Raw genomic sequence first — 27821 nt, forward strand, 5'->3', positions numbered from 1 at the left:
TGTCAGTAAAATACTGTGCGATGAATAAAATGGATTTATTGACGGCAGGGATAAATGCGGGAAACGGAAGTGACGACACAACGCAGGCGGGACTTCGATGCTACGTCGTCCACCAATCGCGAACATTTTCCGTCCAGTATGAACATGGCGGCGCTACACTGTGAGTTCGATGATCTGGTGCACATCAAAAAGCAGCTTCTTTCTGTTACATGGCTGTGTAAAGAAAGAGGACTTTTGCATAGTGCCAAGTGGTAAGATTGACACTTAGTAACTACAGTAGTCTACTTTTGGTCTATTTGCTGTGTGCCCAAGTGACGCTAATTGATTGTTGTTTACCTGACTGTTAGCCTCATTAGCACGCACAGTGTAAATGTTATCTTTTGAAATGCAACATAAAACTGTATACACAGTACAATCCTGAAAAATGACTGGCTAACTGAATAGCTTGTTTGTTCGTAAAATTCGTTTGAGCTCTGCTGTTACTGAAGGTGTTGAATACCAATACAATACATAATCATTAAACTGTGGGTATAATGGAATGAAATGTTTTGGAAAAACTTTGATTCAGGTTTTGAAAGTGTTTCAATTTTTGGTCAAAGTCAATTCCAATACTCCACAGTCATAATTTTTGATATACCTCTTGTTTTGGCTCTCATGAGGAGAGTGTTTCACAGTCTATATTGAAACAATGTAGGTCTTTGACATTAGAAAAATCTCACGGAACACCACCAAACAAAAATATCACGAAAAGGAAATATTCTAAAATAATGATAGTGTAGTGGAAAATCATTTAATTGTTTCTCCCTGTGAGTACACATAACTGGCCTAGATATGTGATTGCAAAGATACAATATTCATTGTGAAAAAATATGGACAAAAATCAGACAAATTTAAAAAAAAATATCAAAACATATCATGAAAGCCTGGCACACCTGATGCCGCTTATCCTCACGATGGTCATGGGAGTGCTGGAGCCCATGCCAGCTGTCAACAGGGAGGAGGCTGGACACACCCTGAACTGGTTGCCAGCCAATCGCAGGACATGTGGAGATGGACCACAGTTGCACTCACAATCACACCTAGGGGCAATTTTGAGTCTCCAATGAACGCATGTTTTTTTGGGATGTGGGAGAAAGCCATGCGGGCCCAGTCCTCAGAACTGCGAGGACAACGCTTTAGCCAGTCGTACTAGCGTCCCACCTCGGTTGATCTAATGACCAACAATTGCTCTTTTCTGTCTTTTTAATTTAGGGCTTCTGAGTTGGCCTTTGCTCTAGATCCTCTTCCCAAAGATGCATTACCATCACCGCATTCTATTTCAGAGGTTTGTACAACGTATTCCTCTTACTCAACTCTAGGTCTACGCCCACACTGCATGTGGCTCCCTAAGTGCAGCGTCGCAAAATTACTTCAGAGGAATCAACTCTGTCAATGTTAACCTGTATTTCTCTTGTTACATCCAGAGCTCAGCTCTGGATGAAAGTTGTACCTTACTGACCAGTGTTGACTATACTGTACATGCTGACTCAGAATTGTATGTTTTTTTTGGGGTTTTTTTTTTTTTTTTTTTGCTGATTTTGTTGTTTTGGCCTGTCTTTGACTTACAGGAGGACATACAAGACGTTGATGCACTAACACTGGCCAAATCTTACTTTGATTTGAAAGAATACGATCGTGCAGCTTTCTTTTTGAAGGGGTGCACCAGTCAGAAGGCTTACTTCCTCTACATGTATTCACGTTATCTGGTAACACTCTTCTGTTAATACTCACCCGGATGACATTTTTCATACCTGATTCACTTTGGTCACACTCCTGAACTGAAAGAGAAATTTTCTTTTTTTTTTTTACTTGCAGTCTGGTGAGAAAAAGAAGGATGATGAGACAGTTGACAGCCTTGGTGAGAACAGTCATAGAGAATGAGGGAGGGATTTTTTTTTTTTTTTCATATTTTATGATAAAAGCTAACATATCTGTTTTTAGGTCCTCTGGAGAAGGGTCAGGTCCGCAATGAAGCTTTGCGAGAACTGAGGGTGGAGCTGAGTAAGAAGCACAACGCAGGAGAGCTGGATGGTTTTGCATTATATTTGTAAGAAATATCTTTGCGCCAACATCTGTACCGCAGGGCACTGATTCCAGACCAGTTTGTCGTGGCATATTATTGTGCAGGGAGAGACCAGCTCTGCCACGGAAAATTATCCAATTCGGTGTGATTGGTCAGATAATCATGGTCTTCATTTACGACAAAATACGGGATTTTTTTCCTCTATTTTGCCACCGCGTAAATGTGCTTCCACTAAGTAGCAAAAGGTACATTAATAACCTGTATGACCACTTTTGTTTAAGTTCCTGTAAAGTGAAAGTAAGTCTTAAATTTGACACATCACAGAGAAGAGTATTGCTCAAAGCACTGCCAATTTTGAATGATCTCCAAGGTTATAGTCCAAGTCCACGGCCCACTCGGCTTCCGATCAAACAACTCAACTCTGAATTTGAAAAAGAAACAAAACGTGATATTTCATCTAGTACACCAGGCGGAAGGTGTCTGGTGTTCTACAGTATGTGACAGAAGAGTCTCTGCTGTGATGAAGGGCAAAGTTTATAAAACCGTGGTGAAGGCCGGCCATGATGTACGGATTAGGGACAGTGACACTGAAGAAACAACAGGAAGCAGAATTGATGGTGGCAGAAATGAAGATGCTGAGGTTCTCACTTGGAGTGAACAGATTGGATAGGATTAGAAATGAGCACATTAGAGGGACAGCCAAAGTTGGCAAAATTAGAGAGAGCAGACTTCGATGGTTTAGGCATGTCCAGAGGCGAGTGAGTAAGCAAATTTGGTTAGAAGGGTGCTGAGGATGGAACTGCCAGGCAAAAGAGCGAGAGGAAGACCAAAGAAAAGGATCGGGAAATTACAAATGGTGTATCTTCATAGTACTACATGCTGTAGTTTTTAATCTTGACATGTTTTCATTATATTCAAACGTGTAGATCGGGAAACAAAACTGAATTAACTTTCCAGGGCCTTTTATGTCAAATGTGTTCCTTGCCTGAAATGTTGGGAAACACTGCAGTAGGTAAACGTGTGCGTATGTGTGTTTGTGGAATGGCAGGTATGGAGTTGTGCTTCGAAAGCTGGATCTGCTGAAAGAGGCAGTGGAAGTTTTTGTTGAAGCAATTCACGCTCTTCCTCTTCACTGGGGGGCGTGGCTAGAACTCAGCAACCTCGTCACCAACATTGAAATGGTTAAAAGCTAACCTTCACAAATTCACGCGTTTGTCGCGCCACAAGCTAAGTTCGAAACGTCTGAAAGTCCACGTTCTCGTCCTCTCCCAGCTAAAGTCTCTGTCTTTGGCCAACTGCTGGATGAAGGACTTTTTCATGGCCCACATGTACACAGAGCTGCAGATGATCAAGGAGGCGCTCCAGAAGTACCAGAACCTCATGGACGCCGGCTTCACCAAGAGCACTTACATCATCTCGCAGATGGCAGTCGCCTACCACAATATCCGAGGTTTTTATTTTTTTAATTTCAAGTTGTAAAAATCTTCTAACGTCGCTGAAACCACTCTCTCTCATGTTGTGGCTGGTTATCAAGTATCTCGACTAAATGATGAAAGGGCTTTCTGTTGGGCCTGCTTTGCTTTATTGTGACGCCATTGCAGATATTGACCAGGCGGTGGCTCTGTTTAACAAGCTGAGAGAGCACGATCCCTATCGCATCGACAACATGGACACCTTCTCCAACCTCCTCTATGTCAAAGTGAGGTCTTTATAAGACCAAAGTGGAAAAGAAACAATGTTTTGTAAAAAAAAAAAAAAAAATGCCATTTGTGCCTTTCCGCAGATCATGAAACCAGAGTTGAGCTACTTGGCCCACACGTTGGTTGAGATTGACAAGTACAGAGTGGAGACATGCTGTGTTATTGGTAAGTATTGAACACTCCTGAAAAATATCTCGATTGCTTTTAGGTGGCCCCTGTGATTGACAGCTGAAATGGACAGAAAGATGGGCGGTGTGATTTTTTTTTTTTTTTTTTTTTAAGTCAGCTCATTTGTCAGTCTTTGATTTAGAACATAATGTTTTGAGTTTGAAATAGTATCAGGTAGTTGTTTTGGAATCATAATGTGTTATAAACAAGAATTAAACTTGATGGAGGCGATTATAAACATTTTTTGTACGGCATCACTTACTTGCGATCTTTAAAATTTTTTGACACAGCTCAGTCGCAATCCTCAACGAATAGGGTACAATACATGTGATTCACACTTAAATGATGGTGTTGTCAATTAACTAACCTGTGGTTGGTTGTTGTAGGCAACTACTACAGCTTGCGCTCGCAGCACGAAAAGGCCGCACTCTATTTTCAGCGCGCCCTCAAACTGAATCCTCGCTGCCTGAGCGCCTGGACCCTCATGGGCCACGAGTACATGGAGATGAAGAACACATCTGCAGCCATCCAAGCTTACAGGTAGGTCAATCAGCGCCTCTGTTTTGGTGGTCACGTCGGGGTGAGTGTCAGGATGTGTTTGTCTGCGTCAGACACGCAATTGAAGTGAACAAGCGGGACTATCGAGCCTGGTACGGCTTAGGTCAGACTTATGAGATTCTCAAGATGCCCTTCTACTGTCTCTACTACTATCGAAAGGCTCATCAGCTCAGGTTTGTAACTGTAGCGTATATTTTTTTCAAGAAAAAAAATGAATAGACAAGTTCTTCTTGTCGGACCGTGATGCTTTACGTCTACAGGCCCAATGACTCGCGCATGTTGGTTGCACTGGGCGAAAGCTATGAAAAACTGTCCCAGACAGCTGAAGCTAAGAAGGTTGGTCCCTTTGCACGTAAACCAATATTTTCTTTCTTTCCATGTGTACGTGCACGTTTTCAGACATGCATGTATAAATGTTGCTGTTTCTAGTGTTACTGGAGGGCGTACTCTGTCGGAGATGTAGAAAAGATGGCGCTACTTAAACTGGCAAAGTAGGTGGCGCTGACTTTCGGGTTATGTGATGTCTTATGTTACTATTACATTGTGGTGGCACAAAAATACAAAATAAAAAAGTCATTCAGATGGAAAAAAAAATGCATTTGCTTTGTGTTTGCAAGGTCAGAATCTGGAAAAATAATTTGTACTTTCAAACTAAAAAGTGTTTCTTATGAGCCCTGTGCTTCTCAATCTTTTTACACAAAGAAACACCATTAAAAAAAATTGCTTTCAAAGTACCACCACAATAATGAATGATAAAAAAAAAAACTGTAGCTTTAAAGCCCGGTTAGCAAACTGATGCAGAGATTTTATTCCTAAAAAGTGTATTTAATATCATTCTACATCACTGTAACATTACGCCGTTTGATCATTAGCAGGGTGCAGAAACAGGAAAAAAAAGATTTAATTAAAATGTACATAAAAGTAAATTTACCCAAATGTAAAAAAACAAAAAATCTTAAAAATGTCATTATTTAGTTCAGCTAAATACAATTGAACCGTCTTGAACAAAGGTACTGTAAGTGGAATGAAAAGTTAGAACATTTAATTTAATGATTCATTAATATACCACAAGAGGGAGCCCACGTTGCACGAGCAATTATAGCACACTGAGCCTTGTATTCCTTAGTTTTAAGGGATTCGTGATTTATTGGTATACAGTAATAATACTTGGCATAAAGTTAATACCACAAGTGCAAAACTAAACATTCCTCACTCTGTAAAGGTAGCCTGATTTATTTTTTTGGTTCAGAGTATTTTTCTTCTGTTCTTAACATGATGAAGCTACATGTCAATATTTATTTGTTATTAAGGCTTCATGACCAGCTGAATGAAAATGATGACGCTGCCCAGAGTTACATGCTTTACACCCAAGACGTCTTCTCCTGTGGAGTAAGCATTTTAAAAGGAACTCATGCTCTAACACAAGTCTAAGAGGTAGAATGGGGGGACAATATTATGGAATGGAATTTAATGCCGGGTTTACAAAAAGCTGTCTCAGTAAAGTTCTTGGGTCCTCAATCAGGAGTGTGAAAACTAATTTTGTTCAACTGCCTATTTCTGAAAATAAGCACGTCTCAATTTTGCCAGGTAGTGACATGAGTCTGCTCCATGCTCCGAATGTTGATAGTCAATGTGTTTGATGAAGAAAGGCCATCTCCACGTGTTAGATTTCAGTATAGTAGTAAACTACAGTCCATACCTTTTTTTTGCAGACTTGTTTTTTTTTAATCATTGGGGCACCTGCTCCATCACAAGTAGCTGTACCTGTTTTTAAAATAGACAAACGTTTAGCTATGCTGTATTGAAATTTAGGTTTTTTTTCCAATCATTGGGCTATTTTGACAAAAACATGTTGCATGTTCGGTTAGTGGGAACATTCATTTAGAGAAATTAACCTGGCACAATAACTTCTCCAAATACTGTTCACACAGGAACAGTTGGAGCACACCGAGGTGAGCACAGCCCTCAAATACCTTGGTCAGTACTATTTCAAGAACAAACTCTACGACGAGGCATCCGTCTGTGCCCAGCGCTGCTGCGACTACAATGATGTGAGCATTAATGTGCATGCTTTGAACAGCCGGGAAATGTTCTGTGATTTAAGAATGTACTAATCTCTATCTACTATTTTTATAGGCACGAGAGGAGGGGAAGGCTTTGCTGAGGCAGATCTCTCAAGTGAGAGATCAGACAGAGCCACTGTCGGGCGATCTGTTTCCACCACTCCCCAACAACAATAACAACAATACAACACCCGTTAGGAGGGTGTCGCCCCTCAATGTGCTTCCAATTTCCTTTACACCTTGAGACTGCTGCTTGTTTCCTGACCTTTCCAAGTGTTGCTAAAAAATTGAACACCTGATACTGTTCAAAAGCTTTATTACTGTTGTTAGATATTAAAATGCTTGTTTCTAAAATAGTAAGCTTCTTTTGGCTTGTCCCGTTCGGGGTTGCCACAGTGTGCCATCTTAAATGAAACAATATTTGTTTGTCCTTCCTGACACAACCCCTCAGGGGGATGGGTTGGGGGAGGCCCCAGTCACATATGAACTCACAACCCCTTGTTTACCAAACCAGTGCTCTAACCACAGAGCGATGGGACTTCCAGTCTCTAAGATGCAGTCATTTTACTTTTCTTCATAGACTTGTGGAATACTGGAAATATTCCTGCAATCAAGTACACGAGTGAACACGGGCAGTGTTGAGAGTGGATAGAGATTTATCTGATGTGGGCCTTCACAAATGAGGTTCGACTGCCACTGATATTTTGGCTTTTTTTTTTTTTTTAATGCACAGATCATGCCTCTGTGCTCTTATATGTGAAAATCAACACCACTGCTTTCCCCTTCTGGTATGACACTGCAAATATAACTAAAATAGTATCAATATTGTTTAAATCTGAGGAGGAATTTTTCAGGGATGAGAATTTTCCACAGATTTGTGGAATTCTGAGTTTTTTCAGCTGAAAAATGTCTTGTGAAACGTGTAGATAGATATAACTTTTAGACATACGTATGTGTTATCAAGTGGTCTGCACGTTTTCCAGTGTGGTGAAAGTCTTGCCAAGTTTTCAATATATTATGATTGCCCTGTATTTACTATTTAGAAGCCACCAGAGGCCAGCATTTAAGAGTTTAAAAAAATAGCCCTGGAGAGGAATCCCCCCCCCCATCTCCATATAGAATAAACACTAATGTGGGAAGCATTATATTTTATTTTAAGGTTCTTTGTAAAAGTCAGAAAGCAAAAACGTGAGGTAAGCAACTCGTCATATTCACAGAACATTAAACTGTATTCCAAGGCAGAATGAACCTTGTCTCTGCCATTATCCACCACATGTGAAGCAAAACCGATAGCCAGATAATTTTAAACATTTCCCTTCGTAAATATACAACTTCATTTAACGTTGTTTACTTGGGTGACATCAGAACTGGAGTCAAGACACCAAGAAGAAAAAAGGGGGATAACGTTATAGTCAAAATAATGCAAGATCTGCTCCCCATGAAGCGTGAAGACGCTTAGTACTTCCCACGTAGAGGCCGAGGTGTGAGGGCAGGGCTCCGAGGCGGAGACTGCTGGCGTGACTTCAAGATCCGAGAGTAAGGAGTTAGGTTAGTGTCTGCAGCATTGCGTGTGTTGTATTTACGTGTTGGCGTGGGGAACAAAGCGTGGTAAAAGGGTCTCTTCTGAGGAGGCTTGTTCTCAGAGTCGCTGGCTATGACAGCACCACATCCCCGCTTCTTGCAAGAAATTGGTGTGGCAAAGCCCAAGCAGGGTAACTGGTGAGGCTGGGTGGCCTGCTCCCGAACCGGTGTCTCGGCCTTGCGCCTCAGGTCAGCCTTCACGAGCACCAGACCGTTCTGCAGTTCCACCAGGATCTGGTCCTAAGAGGAAGTGAGTCAATGGGGTTAGATGTTGTTGCATAGTGCAGCGAAGGCTTGGCTATGATTAAATGCGTTAGGACAGCAAACCCTCCACGTGCTTGTGCACACCCAATATAGGAAGGAGTTAAGTTAAATTAGTCTCGAAGCTGGTTGTGCAAGTAAATATATTAGTGAAAATATGGAGAGAGAAGGGGGGGAGACAGAATTCCACATCTTAAAAAAATAACATCTAGTTCTTTTTCTCAGTCCAAACACATCAATCCAGAAATATTGGGACACTGTTAGGAGTTTGCTGAATACTCCTATCAACAAACTATTTTGCTCACAGCCAGTGTAGGGCATATTTGATACCATGTGATAAGTAAAATACATCAGTACTATATATATATATATATATATATATATATATATATAAAAACACATGCACACAGGCACCTCTACTTATAAAATGAATTTGTCGTTTCATAGCGTGATTTTTTTTTTCCCGTAAGTAGAAGCCCTTTTTACATGTAAAAGGAAAAGAAGAAGAAGAAGAAGGAGACAAAGACAAGGGTGAGATCCCTCCGAGCCAATGGGATGCCAGGAAGATGCTGCGTCATAGCCAATGGGAGAGCAGCTCTATTGCACCACTTACAAACAAAGATACAGGATGTTTATGTTTGGTTCAATTTGGGGGCTGCGAATAGGTGTGCCTGTTTTTACCTTTCATATCGTGAATTTTCCTTCGTAACTAGAGAATATTTCTCAGAGAAGGGGTTTCATAACCTGAATTTATCGTTAGAAGAGGTACCATTGTAAATATATTAATTGCTCAAACCTTGAAATGCCCATCCCATACACTAAACTCATTTGAACTTAGTTTCTAAACATTGTAAACTTATTTTGACCCCCCAAAAAAATCTGCAAGCATAAAATATATAAATATGCTGTGTCATGGTTTAAGCCTTAAAATAGCCCTCCCTTTCACAATTAAATTAAATTAGCATTAAACTTTTTCAACAAAAAACATTCTGACAAAATTCTGTCATGTAACTGAGCCATGATATAGCAAGGGTATCTAATGTGAAATTGATGGCAGAAAGGTGTACCTGTTTAATTAGCATTTCGTCTGCCGCAGCCAAAGCCTGACGCAACTTCTCTCCTCCGGTATTACGGCAGCAGGCCCGCTCGCCAGACTGCAGGTCTGAGCCGAGCTTCTGTAAATCCAAGCGCAGCTGACGCAGATTCTGTTGGACGATACAAAAATTTGCAGTGGCTGTCAACTATACGTCAGTAGATTTAGCCCACACAGTCGCTCCGAACCCTTTGTCCCTCCTCCAGCTTGCGGTTGGCAGCGTTGGTGACCGCTGAGCCTGGTGCTTCCAGCTGGATCTTCAGCTGGGTCACCTCTATAAAATCCAGCAGAGTAAAAAAATTACAATGGGGTTAGAGACTTTTCATTTTGGTCATTTGTGTACACAACAACATTGTTTTAGTACTTCAACTAGTCTCCAAATGATTGGCCCAAGTTTAGGTAAAGTTATCTCCTCAGTGAAGACCTGCCATAAAAAGGAGTACAGGAACCCGAGTTTTGGTTTACAACGGTGCGCAATTACCGTAATTTCTCGAAAAGAATCCGCAAATTTTTCCAAAAAGTTAATAGAGCGCATTATATTATATATTATAGGTATGGATGAAAAATAAAAAAATGCAATCACATTGTAGTCGTATACAGATACATAGTGGTAAAAAGTGTATACCTAACATGATATTGAATGTCTTATGTTACACATTTATATGTATTACAGTAATGTGAGCCCCCAACCTGACCTCTGAGCTCCTCGGGGAGCTTGCATCTTACGATCGTTAGCGTAGCATGCTTGTTGCTGCTGTACCAAAGATCAGAAACGACTGCCCGCGAGTTTGTTTGAACTAAAAAAAAATGGCGACTACACGCTGAGTTGTGCAGCTGATTTTAAAGGAAATATGTCATTACTCGTGCCAATGAAGTCGCGCCGCAGTCCGAAACGATAGCTCGCATCACTGGCTTCAGGTGGATATTAAAACGTGAGCTCTAACTCCATAATACGAGCCTCGTGGGGACATAAAAAAAAAAAAAAAAACGGGAGAGCACAAACAGTTGAAATGCTCGCTTTGTAAAAAAAATGTACCCATTCCGCTCGTTTCTGCACAGTTTGAGCTCACGTTGTTTTGATAGCCACCTAAAACCATAGTGAAAGATGCTACAGATTGGAGCCAAACAGAGGGGGAGAGGTTGCGTTACACAACCAAAAAAAAATGTTTCAAGTAATTAATGATGAGTTCCACAGCAATGCACCAAAAGTATCGGCTATGGATCTTTTTCAGATTGGAGATGAATCATAATGCTTCTTTTGCAGGATTAGCCAAGGATGTGTGATCTAGGGGATAAACAGTGTTAAATAGTTGAAATTTTTAAGACTGTAATATCTGTTATAAACAGTGGAAGCCCCGTAGCTTAGTGGTTAGAGCATTGGTTTGGTAAACCAGGGGTTCTCACTGGGGCCTCCACTCCCTGAGAAGGGTTCCGTCATCCGGCATAAAAAAATGTGCCAAACAAATACATGCGCTGTGGCGACCCCGGAAGGGACAAGCCGAAAGAAACTTTAATATGTGTTATCAACAGTACTAAAATGTTGTGCCATTACTGAGCAATTATTTTAGTTGGTTGAGGGATTCTGTTCTGACAATTGCGTGTCCCGTGGCCTGTCCCGAGATTATATTACCGCTGCATAAGCACATTCACATTGATTATTATTAATGATTGTTTTACAGACAGTTTTTTGAAAAACAATACAAGTACAAACTTGACAAAATATAAATACAGGTCATTCCTAATATTCTGACCATATGGGTAAAGGCAAATTGGTGGTGCACATTGTACATTGGTAGGGTTTTCCAGATTTTTTAGGTCAACTTTGGAGGTGTGCATTATACTTCAGGATCCATTATACTCGACAAATTACGGTAACAGCACACAGCACATTTCTGACTGTCTGTTTTAAATATTTTAAAGCCCCATATTTTGGGTATATATACTCCCAGAGAGTGACTCTCTATAACATGGATTTAGTATAAGTGTCAATTCCACAAAAAAAAAAAAAAAAAAAACACAACCTTGGTTATGTTTCAAGAGTGTTCCGAAATTGCTCCTGTCAACTACTTCTGTTTGTCCCAGTTTTGTATCCACCTTGTGCATATTTGGCTAAGACCACTCTCTTTCCTCTGATTCATTGCCTCTGTGTGTAGGACCAACTTATGAAAGCGCATGCGTTTGTTAAATTGACACCCCTGGCTCAGGAGCAGAGATCATCTGATTTACTGTGACTTTACCAAGGCGGAGAAAATGGAGGAATCGCTAATGCCTTGTGTCTCGAGCTCTGACACTGTTGTCTTTTGTGCTGTCCTATGACCAACCCCACACTGCACTAATTAGGTTCTTTGCGCAAGCGCCTCAAGACAAAAAAATCATAGTGTATGATACTAAAGTCAACACATCTATAACAAAAACATTGTACGTACCCTGAGTCTTGGTAAGCAACTCAGCACGACACAATTCAAGCTCTTCACGCATTCGGGTGTTTGTCTGGGTGCTGAGCCGGTTAGACCGTCGAAGCCCCTCGGGTTCAGGTTCAGGTTTAGGTTCAGGTTCAAGGGCAGGAGCAGAGCTTGGGCCTGCCTTACTAGTCATCTTTTTGAGGGCAGCAGACAGTTCCTCAATCTCTTCATCCCTTTCCTACATTATTAAAGTGTTAACATGAAGTTCCACATCACATCAGCGGACAGATCATCCCATCTTAGTTTTACAGCAATCACCTTTAACTCTTGGCTAAAGAATTTCTTCAAATGTTTCTGCAGGTTTGTTATCTTGTCCTCACAGCGCTCTTCAATTAGAGCTCTCTCTGTCTCTAAGGTCTCACTATAGGACAGGAAGAGAAGGTTTTTGTTGTTTTTGAGAAAACAAAAACAATACAGGGTTAATGTCTCCAGCACACCTGAAATCATCTTGCATTCTGGAGATGACCTCCATCATCTCAGAGACAACCTGCTCCCTAACATTAGCCTCTAGAAGTTCTTTTACTTCCTGCTGCCGCTGCACCTCCCGCTTGAGGATGTCGATGGCCTGCAGCAAAGACTTAAAAAAAATAATAATAATTAATTAAGCAGATGGGATTGTTCACTCTTCATAGGATTGAATGCCCATCTTGTAAAACTATTTATTTACCATGATTTCTTGAAAATAATGCGCAAATTTTTGCAAAAATATTTTCAAAAAGTTAATAGACCGCATTACATTTAGGTATGGATGAAAAATAAAAAATACAATCACATTGTATAGTTGTATACAGGTACAGAGTTGTAAAAAAAAAAAAAAAGTTGTGTATATATACATTTCGATGTCTTATGTTACACAATTACATTTGTTACAATAATGTGCCCCCCCAACCTGAACTCTATGACCTCCTCAGGTAGCTTGCATTTTATGATCGTTAGCGTAGCATGTTTGTTCCTACTGCACCAAAGATCAGAAATGACTGCCCATGAGTTTGTTTTAAGTTAAACCAAGACAAAAAAATGCTGACTATCACGGTTAGTTGTGCAGCTGCTTTTAAAAGAAATCTGTCATGACTTGTGCTGATGACACCGCCAACCCGGAAGTAGCGCAGCAGTCCGAAACAACGATAGTGTGTCCTGTGGCCTGTCCCGAGATTATATTACGTTTGCATCAGCACGTGGACAATGATTATTATTAATGATTGTTGTAGATGACTGTTTTTTGAAAACAATACAAGTACAAACCTAACAAAATATAAATACAGATAATTCCCAATATTTTGAGCATATGAGTAGCAGCAAATTGGTGGTACGCATTGCACATTGGTAGAAGGGTTTTCCTGATTTTTTAGGTCAACTTTGGGGGTGTGCATTATACTCGAGAAATTATGGTACTTACAGGAGAGGTTAAACTGTGGTAGCAAACATTTACAATTCCCACATGGAAGACAACCTCCAGACATGAGTTTTGATTACCAACATCATTTGATCAACCAGCACAATTTAATGCAGTCACAAACAAGAGCGTTGTTAAAGTGCCTGCCTTACAAAGAAAATGCTCATTTTATTGTGGTTTGAAGTGGTGTACAATTGTAGTACATCATATTGAGACGTGCTTTTCATTAAACCTCACACCGATCTGATCGACTTGATCGTTATCAGCCAGGAATTAGCAGTTTATGCTGATTGGTTTTAATATCAGAATTAACGACATTTACTCGGTGTCGCTCTTGTGTAGAGTATATTTGAATCCAAAAGCTTTTTTTCTTTTTTTTAGCCTTATCACATCTTATGATGTAGAACTGTAAATATCTGAACGTCATTTAAAAAAAAAAAAAAAAAAACGTAGGCAGTGTGAGACAGACAACGCGTAATGCCTAGATCAGACTACATGATAAATTGGATTTTTCATGATTGCACTGTCGTCAGCCTACTGCTATATAATCTTGGATTCAAATAGCACCGCATCCCATCTCTTAAAATCACTATGCTTTATCTTGTCAACTCAAACGTGACTGGATAAACATTACCTTGGCAATGACAACAACACTAGCTCACTCCATGTGGCTTAAAGAGCAGAATGAAGAAAAAAAATGCTGGTGGTAACTGGTGCTCGGGATAGGACTTAAATTCAAAGTTTGCATACTTTTCATACGATAGGGCTCGCAAGCAACCAACAACACGTTCTATAGCCTAACAAGCTAGTGCTGGCACTAATGATTGTACAAAAAAGTGGCCTTGTTGAATCATAAAGAACATGAAGCCTAATGACCTTAAACATAGTTCCATCACATTCTCATTAGAGCAATGTCGGCATGCTCTCTAAACTGACCCGGGAATGTTTGCCTCAACATTTAAAACTGTTTCCAACTTTTGAACCAAGGAAGATTATTAGATAGATATCTCAGAACAATCTCACTCCACACCATGAAATAAAAGTGGCATAAAAATACAAATACAAAATTTATCAGATTTCTTCTGTTGAATGGCAGGTTAATTGCACCTTCTGCATTGGTTTGGTAAACCAGGGGTCATGAGTTCGTATCCCACTGGGGCCTCCGCTCCCCGAGAGGCGTTGCGTCAGGAAGGGCATCCGGCGTAAAAACTGTGCCAAACAAATATGTGCGTTCATCTGAGATGAGACGCTGTGGCGACCCCTCACGGGACAAGCCAAAAGAAACTTACTTACTAAGTAAAATTGGATAATTGACCAAGGCATACCTGAGGCATATTATTGTACCAGAGATTCAGATTTAAACATTTTGTGTCTAATGAGTTAACCGATCTATATGTACAACAGACGACCAATGAAAAAGTCTTAATGTCACAATGTCTATTCATGTCATTTTGACTACAGTTCTATATTGTTTCTGCTGCCAGACCGCCAAGTAAAATGTCATAATTACCAAGCAATAGAGACTGATAATGTCGCCTGCCCTTATGCACTTGACTTACTTCGGTATTCAACAAGGTGATATCTCCATCTTCAACATCACTCTCATCTTCATCCTCTTCCGACAATGTGCTGTCATTCCTGTTGGCTGGCTCACGCAGCAGAGACTGGATATAGGACACTCTGTTCTTAGTGGAGGGTGCATTGACCAGCTAGAAGGAAACCACAAAAACAATGTCAACCTATCTTTTGCCTAATAATGAAACACTGAAGACACTCCAACTGTAAATTCTTACTTGGGACGCAATAGCTGAAAACTTGAGGGCTTGCAGTGTCTCATCATAGATGGAGGCACATGTGTTGATATTGACCACCATGCTGGAAGTTCCTCGGCCACAGAAAAAACCTTGGAGCACTCGTGTCAGCTTGCTGTCCCTGAACGGCACCACTTGAGGGGGCCGTGACCTGTAAATGTCATTTGAAGGATGTAGCCTATCCTCTCAAAAATCTACTTATTCAATTTCACCCCTGCCACAAAATTTCATTTTCACAAAAAATAGTTACGACTAATGATATACATGTTTATCCATCCCACTGACCATAGTCGATGGAAAATGAACCGGTGTTTCCATCTGTTGCCAACAGAATGATAGCTTTGTGTTCAACTAAACAAATCCTCATTTTGCCTTGAATAAGCCAATGAGTAAATTGAAACAAGATTTCAGCAAAAATATACACACACTTTTTCCATCTGATTTTTCACCCCAACGAACAATATGTAATTAACTATTAGATATACTTAAGCACATACTTGTTAGTCTGGTTGTGTCTCAGAGTAGCAATGCAGCGCCCCAGTGTTAGGAGGGAGGTGTTTATGTTGTTAGCTTCCTTCATCCGTTCACCGCAGCGCTGCGCTTTGCAGCGTTCCGACCCAGCTAGATCGCAGACAGTCAGCCTGTAAGGAGTCCACAACTAGATGAGTGAAGAAACTAAAAAGGAACACATTTTGAAGAGTGAGATTTGGAGACAGGCGACTCGTGAGAACGTCTGCCTCACAGTTCTGAGGAGCAGAGTTCAAATCCCAGCCCCGCCTGTGTGGGGTTTTCAGGCTCTCTACATGCCTGTCTGAGTTTTCTCCAGGCACTCCAGTTTCCTCCCACATGCCAAAAACATGCATTAATGGGAGATTTTAAATTGCCTTTAATTGGGATTGTGAGTGCGAATGGTTGTTTCTATGTGCTCTACGATTGGCTGAAACAAGCTCAGGGTATATCCTCCCTCCTGCCCGTTGACAGCTGGGATAGGCTCTCACACCCCTCATGAGGAAAAGCGGCTCGGAAAATGGATATGGTGGCGCCCAAATGTCTCGGGTGGTTCACTTACTCGCTGATGTGCATGTTCTGACCAGATTCTGCACTTGGATGGATGTGGAGGACACGGATGGAGAAAATGCTGTGGCTGAAGTGGTTAAGAGGGAGAGAGAGAGAGAGAGAGAGACACAGAGACAGAGAGAGAAAAAAGTAAGATTAAAGAAATGGGCACCAGCAACACAAAAACTCATAATAAAGAACCGGAAAGAATTTGAAAGACTTTTACCTACGACTCGAGTTTTGGTTGAGGTGGGTGCTGGCAAAACTTTGATTACGACGTCCAGCTCTCAAAATTTTCCAGGCTTCCTCTGCACTGCAGACTTGGACCCATGTAAGGTCTGACACAACCACAGGATGCAGCAAAATTGATGTATTTGCGCCAACAGAAAAAGATAACAAAATCCTATGGCACAACATCAACGCTACAAAATGAAACTCAATACAAGAGATGTAAAGGAGCGTCTTAATAAAAGACAACGCTTTGTTTGGACTGACAGTGTCAAAAGATGTTAATTAAATGCATTTATGTACTACTGTAAACCACAAGTATTTTTATGAGTAGATTTCTGATTTGATTTTGTGACTTTTGAAATCTACCTCAGTAGTAGTACACAGTCTTGTGTAGGTACGGTACACTTGAGTCTGTGTACTGTATATACTGTACAACGACAAGATATTTAAAGGTCTACTACTTTGTACTATTTAGACCTCCATAGTGACGAATACGGACTTAGTACAAGTGCCCCTTTTACTTTAAAATAATGAAAAAAAATAAAGGCCTTGAACTTTAGTCCATCACTATAGCTTACTCCCCTGTCAATGTCATTGTGAATGTAAATTACCCTTCACATAGGGATTGCCGTGCTTGTCGTCACTCAGCCGCAATGTGATCCTTTTTCTCGGCTGTAGAGAAGGTGCCGCGTCCAGCAGGTCATACAGAAACTCGTTGTAGATCTCATAAAAGGACACCCAGATTGAGAACTGCACCCCTTCCTCTAGTTCGTCTCCACCACTTTGGGACATGCTCTCAGGCTCCAGACACACACTGTCACAGTCTGCAGAATAAGTATACATCATGTGCATGCAGCATCACGTTAAGAACTTTATAGTTAGGCATAATACAGCTTTAGCATACACACATGCATACCTTTTATCACTGGGGTGGGTGACGTATTACCCAAAGGCCATATTTGACTACCCAATACTTTATTCCACCCAGCGAAGCAATTACATGATGATATTGAGAACCATTATGATGTCCACAACCGCAGAGATTGGCTAATGTATGCACCCCCCCCCCTTTTTTTTTTTTAAACACACGTCTAATCCATTTATGCTATTAAATTTCATTGAAATAATTTTTTAACACAGAAATAAATGGTTCATAATGAAAAATGATTAATTATAATTAAATATAAAGAGGCATGGTGGTAAGCAGACTGGTAAGCAGATCTGCCTCATAGTTCTGAGCACTGGGGTTCAAATCCCAGCTTCCCTCTGTGGCTTTTGCATGTTCTCCCCATGGCTGCATAGCTTTTCTCCAGTTTCCTCTCGCATTCTAAGAACATGCATAGTAAGTCAATTGAAGCCTCTAATTTACCCATAGTTGTGAATATGAGTGCAACTACAGTCCTTTATACAGGATGTGCCCTGTGATCAGCTGCCGCCCAATTCAGGGTGTACTTCACCCCTTGCCTAACGATTGCTGGGATAGGCTCCAGCACACCCGCGACTAATACTGAAAAGAGGTACGGAAAATGAACGAAACAATTATAAATAGTCCACTTTAACAGTGAGCATGAACTATTTTACTGTCACCTTTTTTGACCGCATCTACAAATAACACTTGGTCCCATTAAAAAAAAAAAAAAAAAAAAAAAGGTGGTGTGGGGGGGATAATCATCAAAACAGATTCACCTACCTCTGTAATACCTTCCATGACATTGATCAAGTATGTATTTGATTTTGTTGTTATTGGGAAAGTTTATTGAATATAGGAACTACTGATGAGCCCCTGTGGCATGTTTGCCATTCATGTTTGGGGGGAAATTTCAAATACAGAACTTCTTTCCAAACTCCTCTTACCATCCAGTTGGATAGCGATGTTGCTGGCAGTAGAAAGTCCTCCAATCCCACTGTCCCATATTGTTGTGTTTCCAGCTCGACGAGAACTCATGTTCTCATCCTGTAACGTGCGAGAGGAATAACTTTTATATCAATGTGAAACTAATGAGGGATTTTCTTACTATTCTGGGTTATTTTAGTTACCTCTTTGAGCAGAGAATTTCTCCGGATTTCCTCCACCCTGACCTCGGAGGGCTCTAGGTGTCTCACATCCTGGTACAAGACAGGCTTCAGGTCCATCGCCTGATAGAGACGACCCTGAAGTCTTTTGAAAAGAGAGACTAAAGCTCTGGGTAGGAGGCCTACATCACAACGGGTCCCTGCAAAATACGGTAGTCAGTCAGTGACCGCTTTGACGAGACAAAAATTGCATCTTTAAAAGATGTGCACTGGGAGTGTGGCATTCAGTTTAAGTCAGAATAAAACATACCTTGAATAGTATAGGTCTTTCCAGAATTGGTGACTCCATAAGTGTAAAGGAGTCTGTTGTTGCCCCGAAGAACATTCGTGACCATCTCCTTCATGGTACACTCATAAAAGTGTTGCTGCGTCGTCTCTGGTCCACAAATCTGATAGTTTAACAAGACACCAAGTGCGTGTGGTTACAGTTCTTGCATGAGACCTTATTTGATTTAACAGGTGTAGGTAAAGCTGTACACTGATGGGTGGGTAATTCATTTTAATTTATTGGTTCCAACAATTTTGTTTTTCAAATGACTTCTGTAGTACAAAGCGTGTCCTTGATGACGTGCACGTACAAAATGGCTGCAAACAGAAAATAATCTTCAAAACCAAGAGTCCTTGTCAACCTAGCAACATAGTATTATATTTACATTGAGCAACTTTGTTGGACCCCTCTACCGACTATTTTACAAAGAGATGAATAATTCCTGCAGAGACCACAACTTTCATTTTGACATTTTTTTGCGTATAGCAAAAAACGCCAGTCATTTGTGCAAAACACATGGTAACCACAGTAATCTTGCAAAAGCTCTGATTTAGAGACATGTTGGAAACTTTTGAGGTAGGTGCTTCAAAGCCACAAATACTTTGCTTAGGTTGTCTTGCCTTACCGGAACAACTTTAAACCACTTTCACATGGACCAGCCAAGTCTTGCATGACGACAATTTTATGTTAAACTGTTGAAAACGTAAAAGGTTAATAGATAAAGGACTGTTTGATACAAATGAAACATATTTCCTAGGTGGAAGCACTTATTTTCTTACCATCTATAAAGATAACATTTATTACCAAGGATCCCATCTGATGTGCGTCCAGTGTCTGAGACGCACAAAAACTAACAGGGTTGCATAAAGTAAGATCAATCTGCATCTTAGACTAAACCTTACGGTCTGAATAGCACGGCCCCAAAAAAAAGGTGCACGCCCTGACTGCGTGTGTGTGCCCTTAGTTTTCAGACAGTGAGTCATTGGCTGTTACAGAAAGGCATAAAAGGAAAAGGAATTAGCCTAATGTCACTGCAACAATGTAGAAACATTTTGGAATCAAGCCAAATGAACGCAGCCAACAAGCTGGTATGTAGAATTTGTATGAAGTCACAAACAACACAAAACCTCAAAGTGACAGAACCCATTTAAAAAAAAAACATCCCACCCAATTTCTTCAAATGAGAACAAAAAACAATGGGAAATTTCCCATTTCCCGTCATCTTGCAATGATGGAACACTTTGTCCCAACGATGCAATTAAAACACGAGTGTATCTGGTGCATTATATACGGTATAGCATACTCACTATTGTAAGCAAAGCCGCCATTGAATATGTTGATAAAACAGCGTTTAAGGAAAGCCTACAGACATTTTTTTTTTTTACTTTAGTACTGAAATTCTCAAATCAAACCAGGTTGCTTTGTGTTCCTTTCTTCAGCAGCTGGGGATCTTGATCAACAGTATATTCCCTATTAAGGTATTAATAATGTAATGTATAATGGTTATACCTCTGTGCCAATTTAATATTTTCAAGTGTAATTTTTGTGAACAGAGCCTAGGTCTGTTCTATTTATATTTATTAATTAAATATATTTATTGTTCTACACGACAAATGTGTTCAGTATTCTTAGAATTAGACATTGTTCTTTAACAAAAAGGATGTACCTGAATTATTATTCTCCAACATTATATCTTGGATTCACAGGAAAAGCATATTAAATCATGTTTACTGTATACGGGGAGTCCTCAGGTTAAGACGGTCTCGACATAAGACATTTCAACTTCACAACGCCCGTTCCCGCCTGCCATTTTGTCTTGCTAATGCTTGTCCACGCTTGTGCGCCGGGAGTATCTTTGCATTTTTTGCCCTCGTTTTTAGACATTATCGCCCCAAAGAAAAAAGCCGTGTCTTTTACCAATGCTTCTGGAGCCAAAAGAAAATTAATTACCATGGAAACGAAGCGCAAGATCCTAAAAAGATTGGAGAAAGGAGAGACACCAACACCACCAAGGTTTCAGTCGGTCGACCGTGTTGACAATTCAGGTGAGGCAGGGTATATAACTGTTCGCCAGCCAATTGCTAAATTCTTGGAAATTGTGCCGTGCTTTTAACGTTAAATTTCTTCAAAACCGTGTAACCATCTAAGCTTTGATTTTAACAGGTTTGTCTTTGGTGGAAAACATCAAAGTCCCCCCCCCCCCCAAAAAAAAGACAAACAGGTACATACGGCCTGGACTAAAATTCATCCATGTAAAGCCCCGAAATTAATTTAAAACAGTCCTGTCTGTATCAACCCTTAGGTGTAAGTGTAGCCTAAGGCATGGAGTTCAATTCCTGGATGATATGTTGGGGGGGACAAAGACCATCTAGTCACGTCAGTGTGACAGGTCATTACCTATGACCAAAATGAAGCACCCCCCCAATCTTCTTTCTGACCAAATGATGTATTCCACAAAGGTTAAGGAAATGTGATATAAAGGTTAAAACACTGTAGCTGCTTAAAGATTTGACCTTCAACAGAGTTGCTATGTCTAAAAAAATAAATAAATAAAATTAAAAAAAAAAAAAAAAAAAAAAAAAAGGCACTGAAAGGGGATGTGTATCAGTCCCTGGATAGCTGTCACTGGAGGGAGGATTAAAATCAGATCAGGGATTTTTTCCCCCCTTTGTTTGTGTGTCTATGGGTGGGTGGGGGGGGGGGGGGTCATATTACTCTGCCCACAGTGCACCAATGCAATGTTATAAGAGTTACCCACCTTGGAGAAAGTGAACTTGTGCATGCTCTGAGAGATGCCCCTCTCAGCCATCTTCATGTTTTGAGAGCACCTTGGAGCTTTAAGCAGCAGTGTCTCTTCATCTTGTATGTCCACACATTCCTGCAAGAGGAGCCCGTTTAGAGAGGCGCCACACGCACGTGAAGGAAATGGATTGTTCCGAAATTGGACCTGGTCTTCGCCCCTCTCTCGCTCCTCCTGTGTGAAGGGTCGTATCCGCAGGAAGACCTTGACCCTCTCTGTGTCGTCTTTATCACTGCTGTCTGGCTTCATCACTGCAGGTTTCACAGCCACTTTCTAAAGTACACGATTCAGGCATGTGATTTGACTGAATGAAAAAAAGAGTGAAAAATAGCCAAGGGTCTGGGGGCTGGAAGCATGATCAAAGGATGATCACCAATTTTAATGTGCAAGTTTTATAAATTGTATTATGAATTAAACATATCGAGTACATCTATAAATAAATGCTATTCTGTTTTCAAAATGTAGACAATATGATCGATCGTTCATTATTTAGGTGCATACCTTTACGCCCAAAAAATTACAAATTCAAATACAAATTCAACCAAGTAAACTACTAGAAGTGAAACAAAATTTAATTCATATTTGCATCATGGCATGCAAGAGTGCTTTCATAGCCTGTATATTGTATCCATTCAAAAACGTTTTAATTCTTGTTTTTGTAAATGATTGAAACGCATGAATTTGACAATTATTGCGTCATTTTTCGTTATCAGTAAATAATATTGACATTTTTTTTACAAGAAAATGCTTCTGAACTCTCACTTCGTGTCTGAGCAAACACACTAAGCCCGTGAGTGCTCCCTTTGACCAATTTAAGCAACATCAGACGTATGCATCATGGTCAGATCAGTGTCATCCATTGAAGCTCCATGGCTCATTAAAGACTCAGATTAGAGCTTTTACATTCCCATCAGAACATTTTTAAGAACAATTTGGTGTTTTTTCAAACCTACAATCAAAATGTCAACAAACAAAAAAATACATTGCTAACCAAATCAAGCCAACTCTAACTACAAATTTGAAAGGTCGCTTCCAACTTCGTTACATTTATGTATTTTTAACCCACAATGATATCCCCGTCTGTTTTTCTTGGTGTAAACCTGAATTATTGCTAGCAGAATATATTCAGCAATGCACAGTAAAAGCTGAATGATGCTCCCAAATAGTTTTAAGGTTAATGTTATGTTTCCTCCTATATTTAAAATGCAGAATTAGCTTTACGTGGACTGTATTGTCTGTCCTTTCATCCTCGATCAGGCTGTGCCAAGGTGGAATTTTAACATTATACATCATCTCTTCCTGTACTTTCTTGTTTGGCTTCAGACCAGACCTTTTTTTTTTTTACTCAAAAAAAAAAAAAAGAGAAAATCTCCTCCAGTTTCACCACTATTTCTTCTATTATCCACATATCCTGACATTCATTAAAGTAACAGCACTTTTTTTTTTTTACTTTTACCATTATTATCGAAAGTAAACACAAGCAGCATATCTAACTATCTTTGCTCTATGTTGCCCAGACTGTGTTGCTAACTAAAGCACTTGGTGGTGGACAGTGTTTGTAATTATGAATGTACCCCTTTAAAAGGGGATGGTCAGATAAACAAGGGAGTAGAAGTAGTCTGAGCACAGATCTTAAAAAAAAAAAAAAAAGGACTGGATGGCTCATTGGCCACCAAAACTGAAGTCGCCATCCGCCATTGTGAGACTCCCAAAACAACCATGCCGACCTGTGCAGCAACTAAGCGATAATCGCCAATTTCGTGGCTGTGAGAAAACATTCCACAGGTAAGTTATAAAGATTTACTTTGACACTGTTAAAGTTTGTTTGTAAAGGGTTTTTTTTATTTTCTGAAGAGCTTAATTCACTTGAATAAAGTTTTGATTACGGTTGTTGTTCACTGTTTACTCTCTGCTTCACCTTTATAGGCCGACGGTTTTTCGCGAAAAAGCGAGGACAATATTTTGCCAAACTTCGTCAGTGGATAAGCAAGAAAACACATTTTCTGTGAAATTTTTGATCTATTTCATTATACAGAACTCTACAAATTGAATTAGATTTTCAAATGCAAAGAAACAAGTTTACATTTTCTGTCTGCTGATTCAAATCATTTGAGTATTTTAGATGTATATAACCATTGGGTAAACAGTGGTGGACAATGTTTTTATTTTTAAACAACCCACACAGTGGGGTAAAAAAGGACATTTCAAAAGACTAACAAAACTCACAAGCCCCATATTGGATATCTGAGGGTCCAGGCCCGGTGAAATGACAGAGAGCTCGGGCAGACGTGACATGCCCAATCCTCCATAGTCTGCTGCAGTGGACTCAAAGACAGCCATGTCCTCTCCTTCGTCAAAAGGTGACGCACAGGTCGAGGACAAAGAAAATGCCATTTACCTGTTGCAAAGACAACAATGCAAGTCAAGCAATATAGAAGCACACTTTTTTTTTTTTTAATACATAGAATAATTGAAGGTCTGTTTTACCTGAGTGTATAAGACAGATCTCAAGAATATACACTGATGTTATTTTGAATATGCACGATTCATTTTTTGTACAATACGTAGTGAACTGCAGTGATTGGCAGACATGGTGTATCGAAAAACAAGCCCTTCAATGAGTTGAGTTGCTAAACAGGAAGGATTACTCCAACCGAGCCCACATAACACTTAAAAAAAAGGAATACAATTTCCCCAGATGACAAAAAGTAACTGTAATGACACTTATTTCAGTTAGCTACTGATTATTTCAAACTTCTTTTGAAACACAATCATCAAATTTTGTGTGCGTATACACAGACACAAGTGTAGAAGACGTTTTTTTTTTAGTATTTGATGCAATGTCAGAAGTCACATTTAGTCGGTACATCTGCGTCACGTTGATTCCCTTGAACTCACCCTTTTCGAAAGGTTGGACGGACGTTCGTTGTTCGTTTTCCGGGAATATTGTACTGTCGTAAGTTTAAAATCGTTAAATCCCACGAAACTGAAAATACATTTGAAGGATATAAGACGACGTCAAAGTAAAACGCTAACTACAAGTGTTTAGGCCGGCTGCATTTTTCATGCTGCTTCGCAGTGAGATTCAAACAATGCGCCTGAACTAGTAGACCGTATGAGCAGTTTTGAATTCGAATGAGAAGTCGCTGTATGATTGGCTGGAGTTCTTCTTCGTTGTTGTCGTCGTCTTCTTCTTCGAATGGGTGACATCCAATGGAGGATTACCAATGACGTAGGATAAAAACAAGTATCCGCACAGATCCCTTTCACGCGGTAATTCGGTTTTAACTTCCGGTCAGAGCAAAACATTGCTGTGTGTACTATTTCTCGTGAAACTTGACATCCTTAGACATTCTTACAATTGTACATTGTGAAACATATTAACATCAAATTTAGTTGGAATACTTTAGTTTTAGTTTTTTTTAGTGAACATATGGTTAATTCTTGTTGCGCATTTGGCTGCAAAACCGTGCAAGTGTAATAGTATGATGCTATGCGCTGTAATCACTGATCGAAAAAAAAGACTGGATAGCTCGTTGGCCACTGTAGCTGAATTCGCCGGAAGCAGCTATCCGCCATCTTGATACTCCCAAAATAACCATCCTGACCTGTGCAGCGATGAACGCAGTTAATTTTAATGAATCGTCTCTTCATATTTACATAATCGATTTATGAACTAGTTTTGGAATCGGAAATCAGGGCTAATGTTTTTTTTTTTCAACTATTCATGTTTGGTAAAACAAAAATGCTTGTAATATCTCAACTTTACCATTTATGATTTTTACAAGAATCATGAAAATTGACGCTGTAGATGTGAGTTTATGCAAGTTTATTTAATATTCTTTTCATCTGTAAATCACGTTATTTGTTTATGTGATATATTTTCTCTTGTTCATGAAATCCCTGAGTGAGAGATTTGAAAGTAATTGTGAAGAGAAATCTGTGAACACCCGTGAATTTTTCTCCTTTAAGAGACAGCGAGAGGATTAAACCAAGTTGAGACCAGCCAAAGTGTGTGTCTTCTCATTCATCCATCCAAAAAAATACACAACGCAATACGCAGGCAGTCACAAAGAAATAACTTTTCACCGGTGTGTTTCAGTTTAACCTCCATAATTATTTATTATACTGTAATTATTAATGTGGAAAATACATCATTATAATGCAGATGAATGTGTTTGGAGTATTTGATCTAGTTGTATAAGAGGCTTCTATCACTGATAATATATTTGAGTATCACAGGCATATATCACAGCTTGATCACAATTCTTGTGTTTTACAGTCACTGATATATATTTCAGAACCACAGCCTCTCAACTATTATTATGTATCGCAGGTTGTATACTGTTGAATGTAAATGATGCTACAAACGTATCTCAATATGTATATAAATGAGTGGAAGTGTACACTAAAGGTTACATTTTAACTTCATAGAGAATAATCTCTATTAAAAGGTATCAACTGAAGATGTGTTGTTGCGGGTGTTGTGACGGCGGGCTCTGTGCAGGTAGGCATGTGTATTAATATGTAGGTGAGACGGACTGCGCATGCGTGGTGTGTGCTTGGAGGCAGTAAAGCGACTATAACAGCGAACTGATGTTCCGTGTTATTAGTACTCCTGCCATTGAGTGTTGGAGGTGCGACGCGAGAAGGGAGTTAAACCCGAGGAGGACAACCTCAGCCCAGGAGAAGATGTCTCCCCTTCGTCTGGCGACCATGGTCAGGCAACTAAAGCTGGAATAGTTAACAGTGTGTATATGTGTGTGGAATTTATTGATATAATTTCTGGGATTTTTCATCCTCTTTTACAAAAAGTGTCTGAAAAATTCCTATATATTCTATATACCTAATATGTCAATTGAAATGCCTGATACACGAAGATGAGAGGTGGGCGTGGCAGTTGACGTTTGGCATGGGGAACATTATTAAGGCCTGTACCTCCTATTACATATCCATCCTTCCATTTTCTTAGCTGCTTAACCTCACAAGGGTCTCAGGAGTGCTGGAGCCTATCCCAGTTTTCAACGGGCAGGATGCGGGGTACACGCTGAACTGGTTGCCAGCCAATCGCAGGTCACATAGAAACAGACAACAGTCACACTCACAATCAACCCTAGGGGCAATTTAGAGTGTCCAATTAATGTTGCATGTTTTTGGGATGTGCGAGGAAACCGGAGTGCCCGGAGAAAACCTTCGCAGGCACGAGGAGAACATGCAAACTCCACATGGGTCCGGGATTGAACCCGTGACCTCAGAACTGTGAGGCCAATGCTTTCCAGCTGAGTCACCGTTCCACCTTCCTAAAACATATTTATGTGTCAATGTATCTTCTAAACCTTCCTGGGCATGCTGCAAATATTTACATTATATTCATGTCTCCCAAGTATTTAATTTATTGCACTGTTTTCCATAACAATATATATATGTTTACCATGCTTTTTGCCCTGACCAGAAGTCAAACCTATTGACCATGGCGGCGTCCATCGTGGATGCAGAGTGTAGTTTTTATTACGTCATTAAAGATTACTGTTTACGGATGTATGTGGATGGAATAAATAGTAGCTATGAAGAGACGCAGAGCTCATTTTGACCCTGGCACTGGGGAAGTTTTTAAATTGCTAAAGGAGTGGGTTGGGAGTTAGGGGGATTATTTGCCGCTTGTTATGCATGGACCAACTTATTCAGAAAATAAACTGGTGTAAATGAATTTCGTGTTTGCTAGCGCAAAATTGGCCATTTGGAAAAGTAGAACGAACAGGATGGTTGGAACTGATTGGATTGACCCGCTTCGCTGTGTTAGAGGGATGGTGGCTCCCCGTCAAAGGGTGGAGCACGCTTTTTATGCCGTAACCAACAATTTGGATGTCTTTGTGGATCGGTGGGCTATTGGAAATGTTTTGTGCTCAGTTGGTGAATATTTTAACAAAATAAAATATAAGCATTTGTTTGTGCATGAGTGCCGAATGTCTTTTTTTTTTAACGGCTTTGTAATTTTATGTTTTATGTGTGGCGTTTTTGTGATGTCCTGTTTCTTGAAAAAGTTCAGCCATTTCCGGGTACGAGGTGGGGTACACCCAGAAGGTTACCCGTCAATCAACTTTAGACTAGATTCTTTTTATCATTGAGTGAAGAGGGAGCTAAGTCGAAAGGCGAAGCTCTCTGTTTACCAGTCGATCTACGTTCCTCCCCTCACCTGTGGTCACGAGCTGTGGGTCTTGACTGAAAGAACAAGATCCTGGAT

General features: G+C 40.1%; 2 protein-coding genes across 3 annotated transcripts; one reads left to right on the forward strand and one right to left on the reverse strand.

Moving 5' to 3' along the window:
- The first annotated feature begins 89 nt into the window (after positions 1 to 89).
- On the forward strand, positions 90 to 6914 carry LOC133491702 (cell division cycle protein 23 homolog). Its single transcript, XM_061803207.1, has 16 exons — positions 90 to 251; positions 1252 to 1324; positions 1608 to 1745; positions 1855 to 1897; positions 1981 to 2086; positions 3111 to 3243; positions 3335 to 3512; positions 3664 to 3761; positions 3846 to 3927; positions 4317 to 4470; positions 4542 to 4661; positions 4749 to 4824; positions 4918 to 4979; positions 5799 to 5877; positions 6420 to 6539; positions 6625 to 6914. The coding sequence occupies exons 1-16, from the start codon at positions 139 to 141 to the stop codon at positions 6793 to 6795; spliced, it is 1746 nt and encodes a 581-aa protein (XP_061659191.1). The 5' UTR covers positions 90 to 138; the 3' UTR covers positions 6796 to 6914.
- A 770-nt stretch (positions 6915 to 7684) lies between these two features.
- LOC133491701 (kinesin-like protein KIF20A) lies at positions 7685 to 24744 on the reverse strand. 2 transcript variants are annotated; one of them, XM_061803204.1, is made up of 19 exons: positions 24479 to 24744; positions 23807 to 23978; positions 21728 to 21853; positions 21539 to 21658; positions 18763 to 18901; positions 18477 to 18652; positions 18294 to 18393; positions 17051 to 17263; positions 16435 to 16546; positions 16222 to 16296; positions 15650 to 15793; positions 15135 to 15303; positions 14901 to 15050; positions 12386 to 12525; positions 12207 to 12309; positions 11913 to 12126; positions 9675 to 9760; positions 9461 to 9598; positions 7685 to 8372 (listed from the first exon to the last, which is right to left on the reverse strand). In XM_061803204.1, exons 2-19 carry the CDS (start codon positions 23972 to 23974, stop codon positions 8007 to 8009), a joined length of 2739 nt encoding a protein of 912 aa, XP_061659188.1. In that variant the 5' UTR covers positions 23975 to 23978; positions 24479 to 24744; the 3' UTR covers positions 7685 to 8006. The 2 variants fall into 2 exon arrangements, with proteins under 2 accessions (XP_061659188.1, XP_061659190.1); XM_061803206.1 differs by lacking the exons at positions 21539 to 21658; positions 21728 to 21853; positions 23807 to 23978; positions 24479 to 24744 and adding exons at positions 19406 to 19472; positions 19560 to 19716.
- Between the last annotated feature and the right edge of the window lie 3077 nt (positions 24745 to 27821).

This window comes from Syngnathoides biaculeatus, chromosome 18, assembly GCF_019802595.1.
Source record: "Syngnathoides biaculeatus isolate LvHL_M chromosome 18, ASM1980259v1, whole genome shotgun sequence".
Lineage (NCBI taxonomy): Eukaryota > Metazoa > Chordata > Actinopteri > Syngnathiformes > Syngnathidae > Syngnathoides > Syngnathoides biaculeatus.

Bases quoted from the DNA above. Each gene is read 5' to 3' on its own strand.
- LOC133491702 (XM_061803207.1), top strand. From the start codon at position 139: ATGAACATGGCGGCGCTACACTGTGAGTTCGATGATCTGGTGCACATC. The intron at 1,898-1,980 runs GTGAGAACAGTC...ATCTGTTTTTAG, and splicing joins TGAGACAGTTGACAGCCTTG to GTCCTCTGGAGAAGGGTCAG. The intron at 4,471-4,541 runs GTAGGTCAATCA...TGTCTGCGTCAG, and splicing joins GCAGCCATCCAAGCTTACAG to ACACGCAATTGAAGTGAACA.
- LOC133491701 (XM_061803204.1), bottom strand. From the start codon at position 23,974: ATGGCATTTTCTTTGTCCTCGACCTGTGCGTCACCTTTTGACGAAGGA. The intron at 16,297-16,434 runs GTAAAAGTCTTT...TAACCACTTCAG, and splicing joins AACCAAAACTCGAGTCGTAG to CCACAGCATTTTCTCCATCC. The intron at 15,794-16,221 runs GTAAGTGAACCA...GACTCCTTACAG, and splicing joins CAGAACATGCACATCAGCGA to GCTGACTGTCTGCGATCTAG.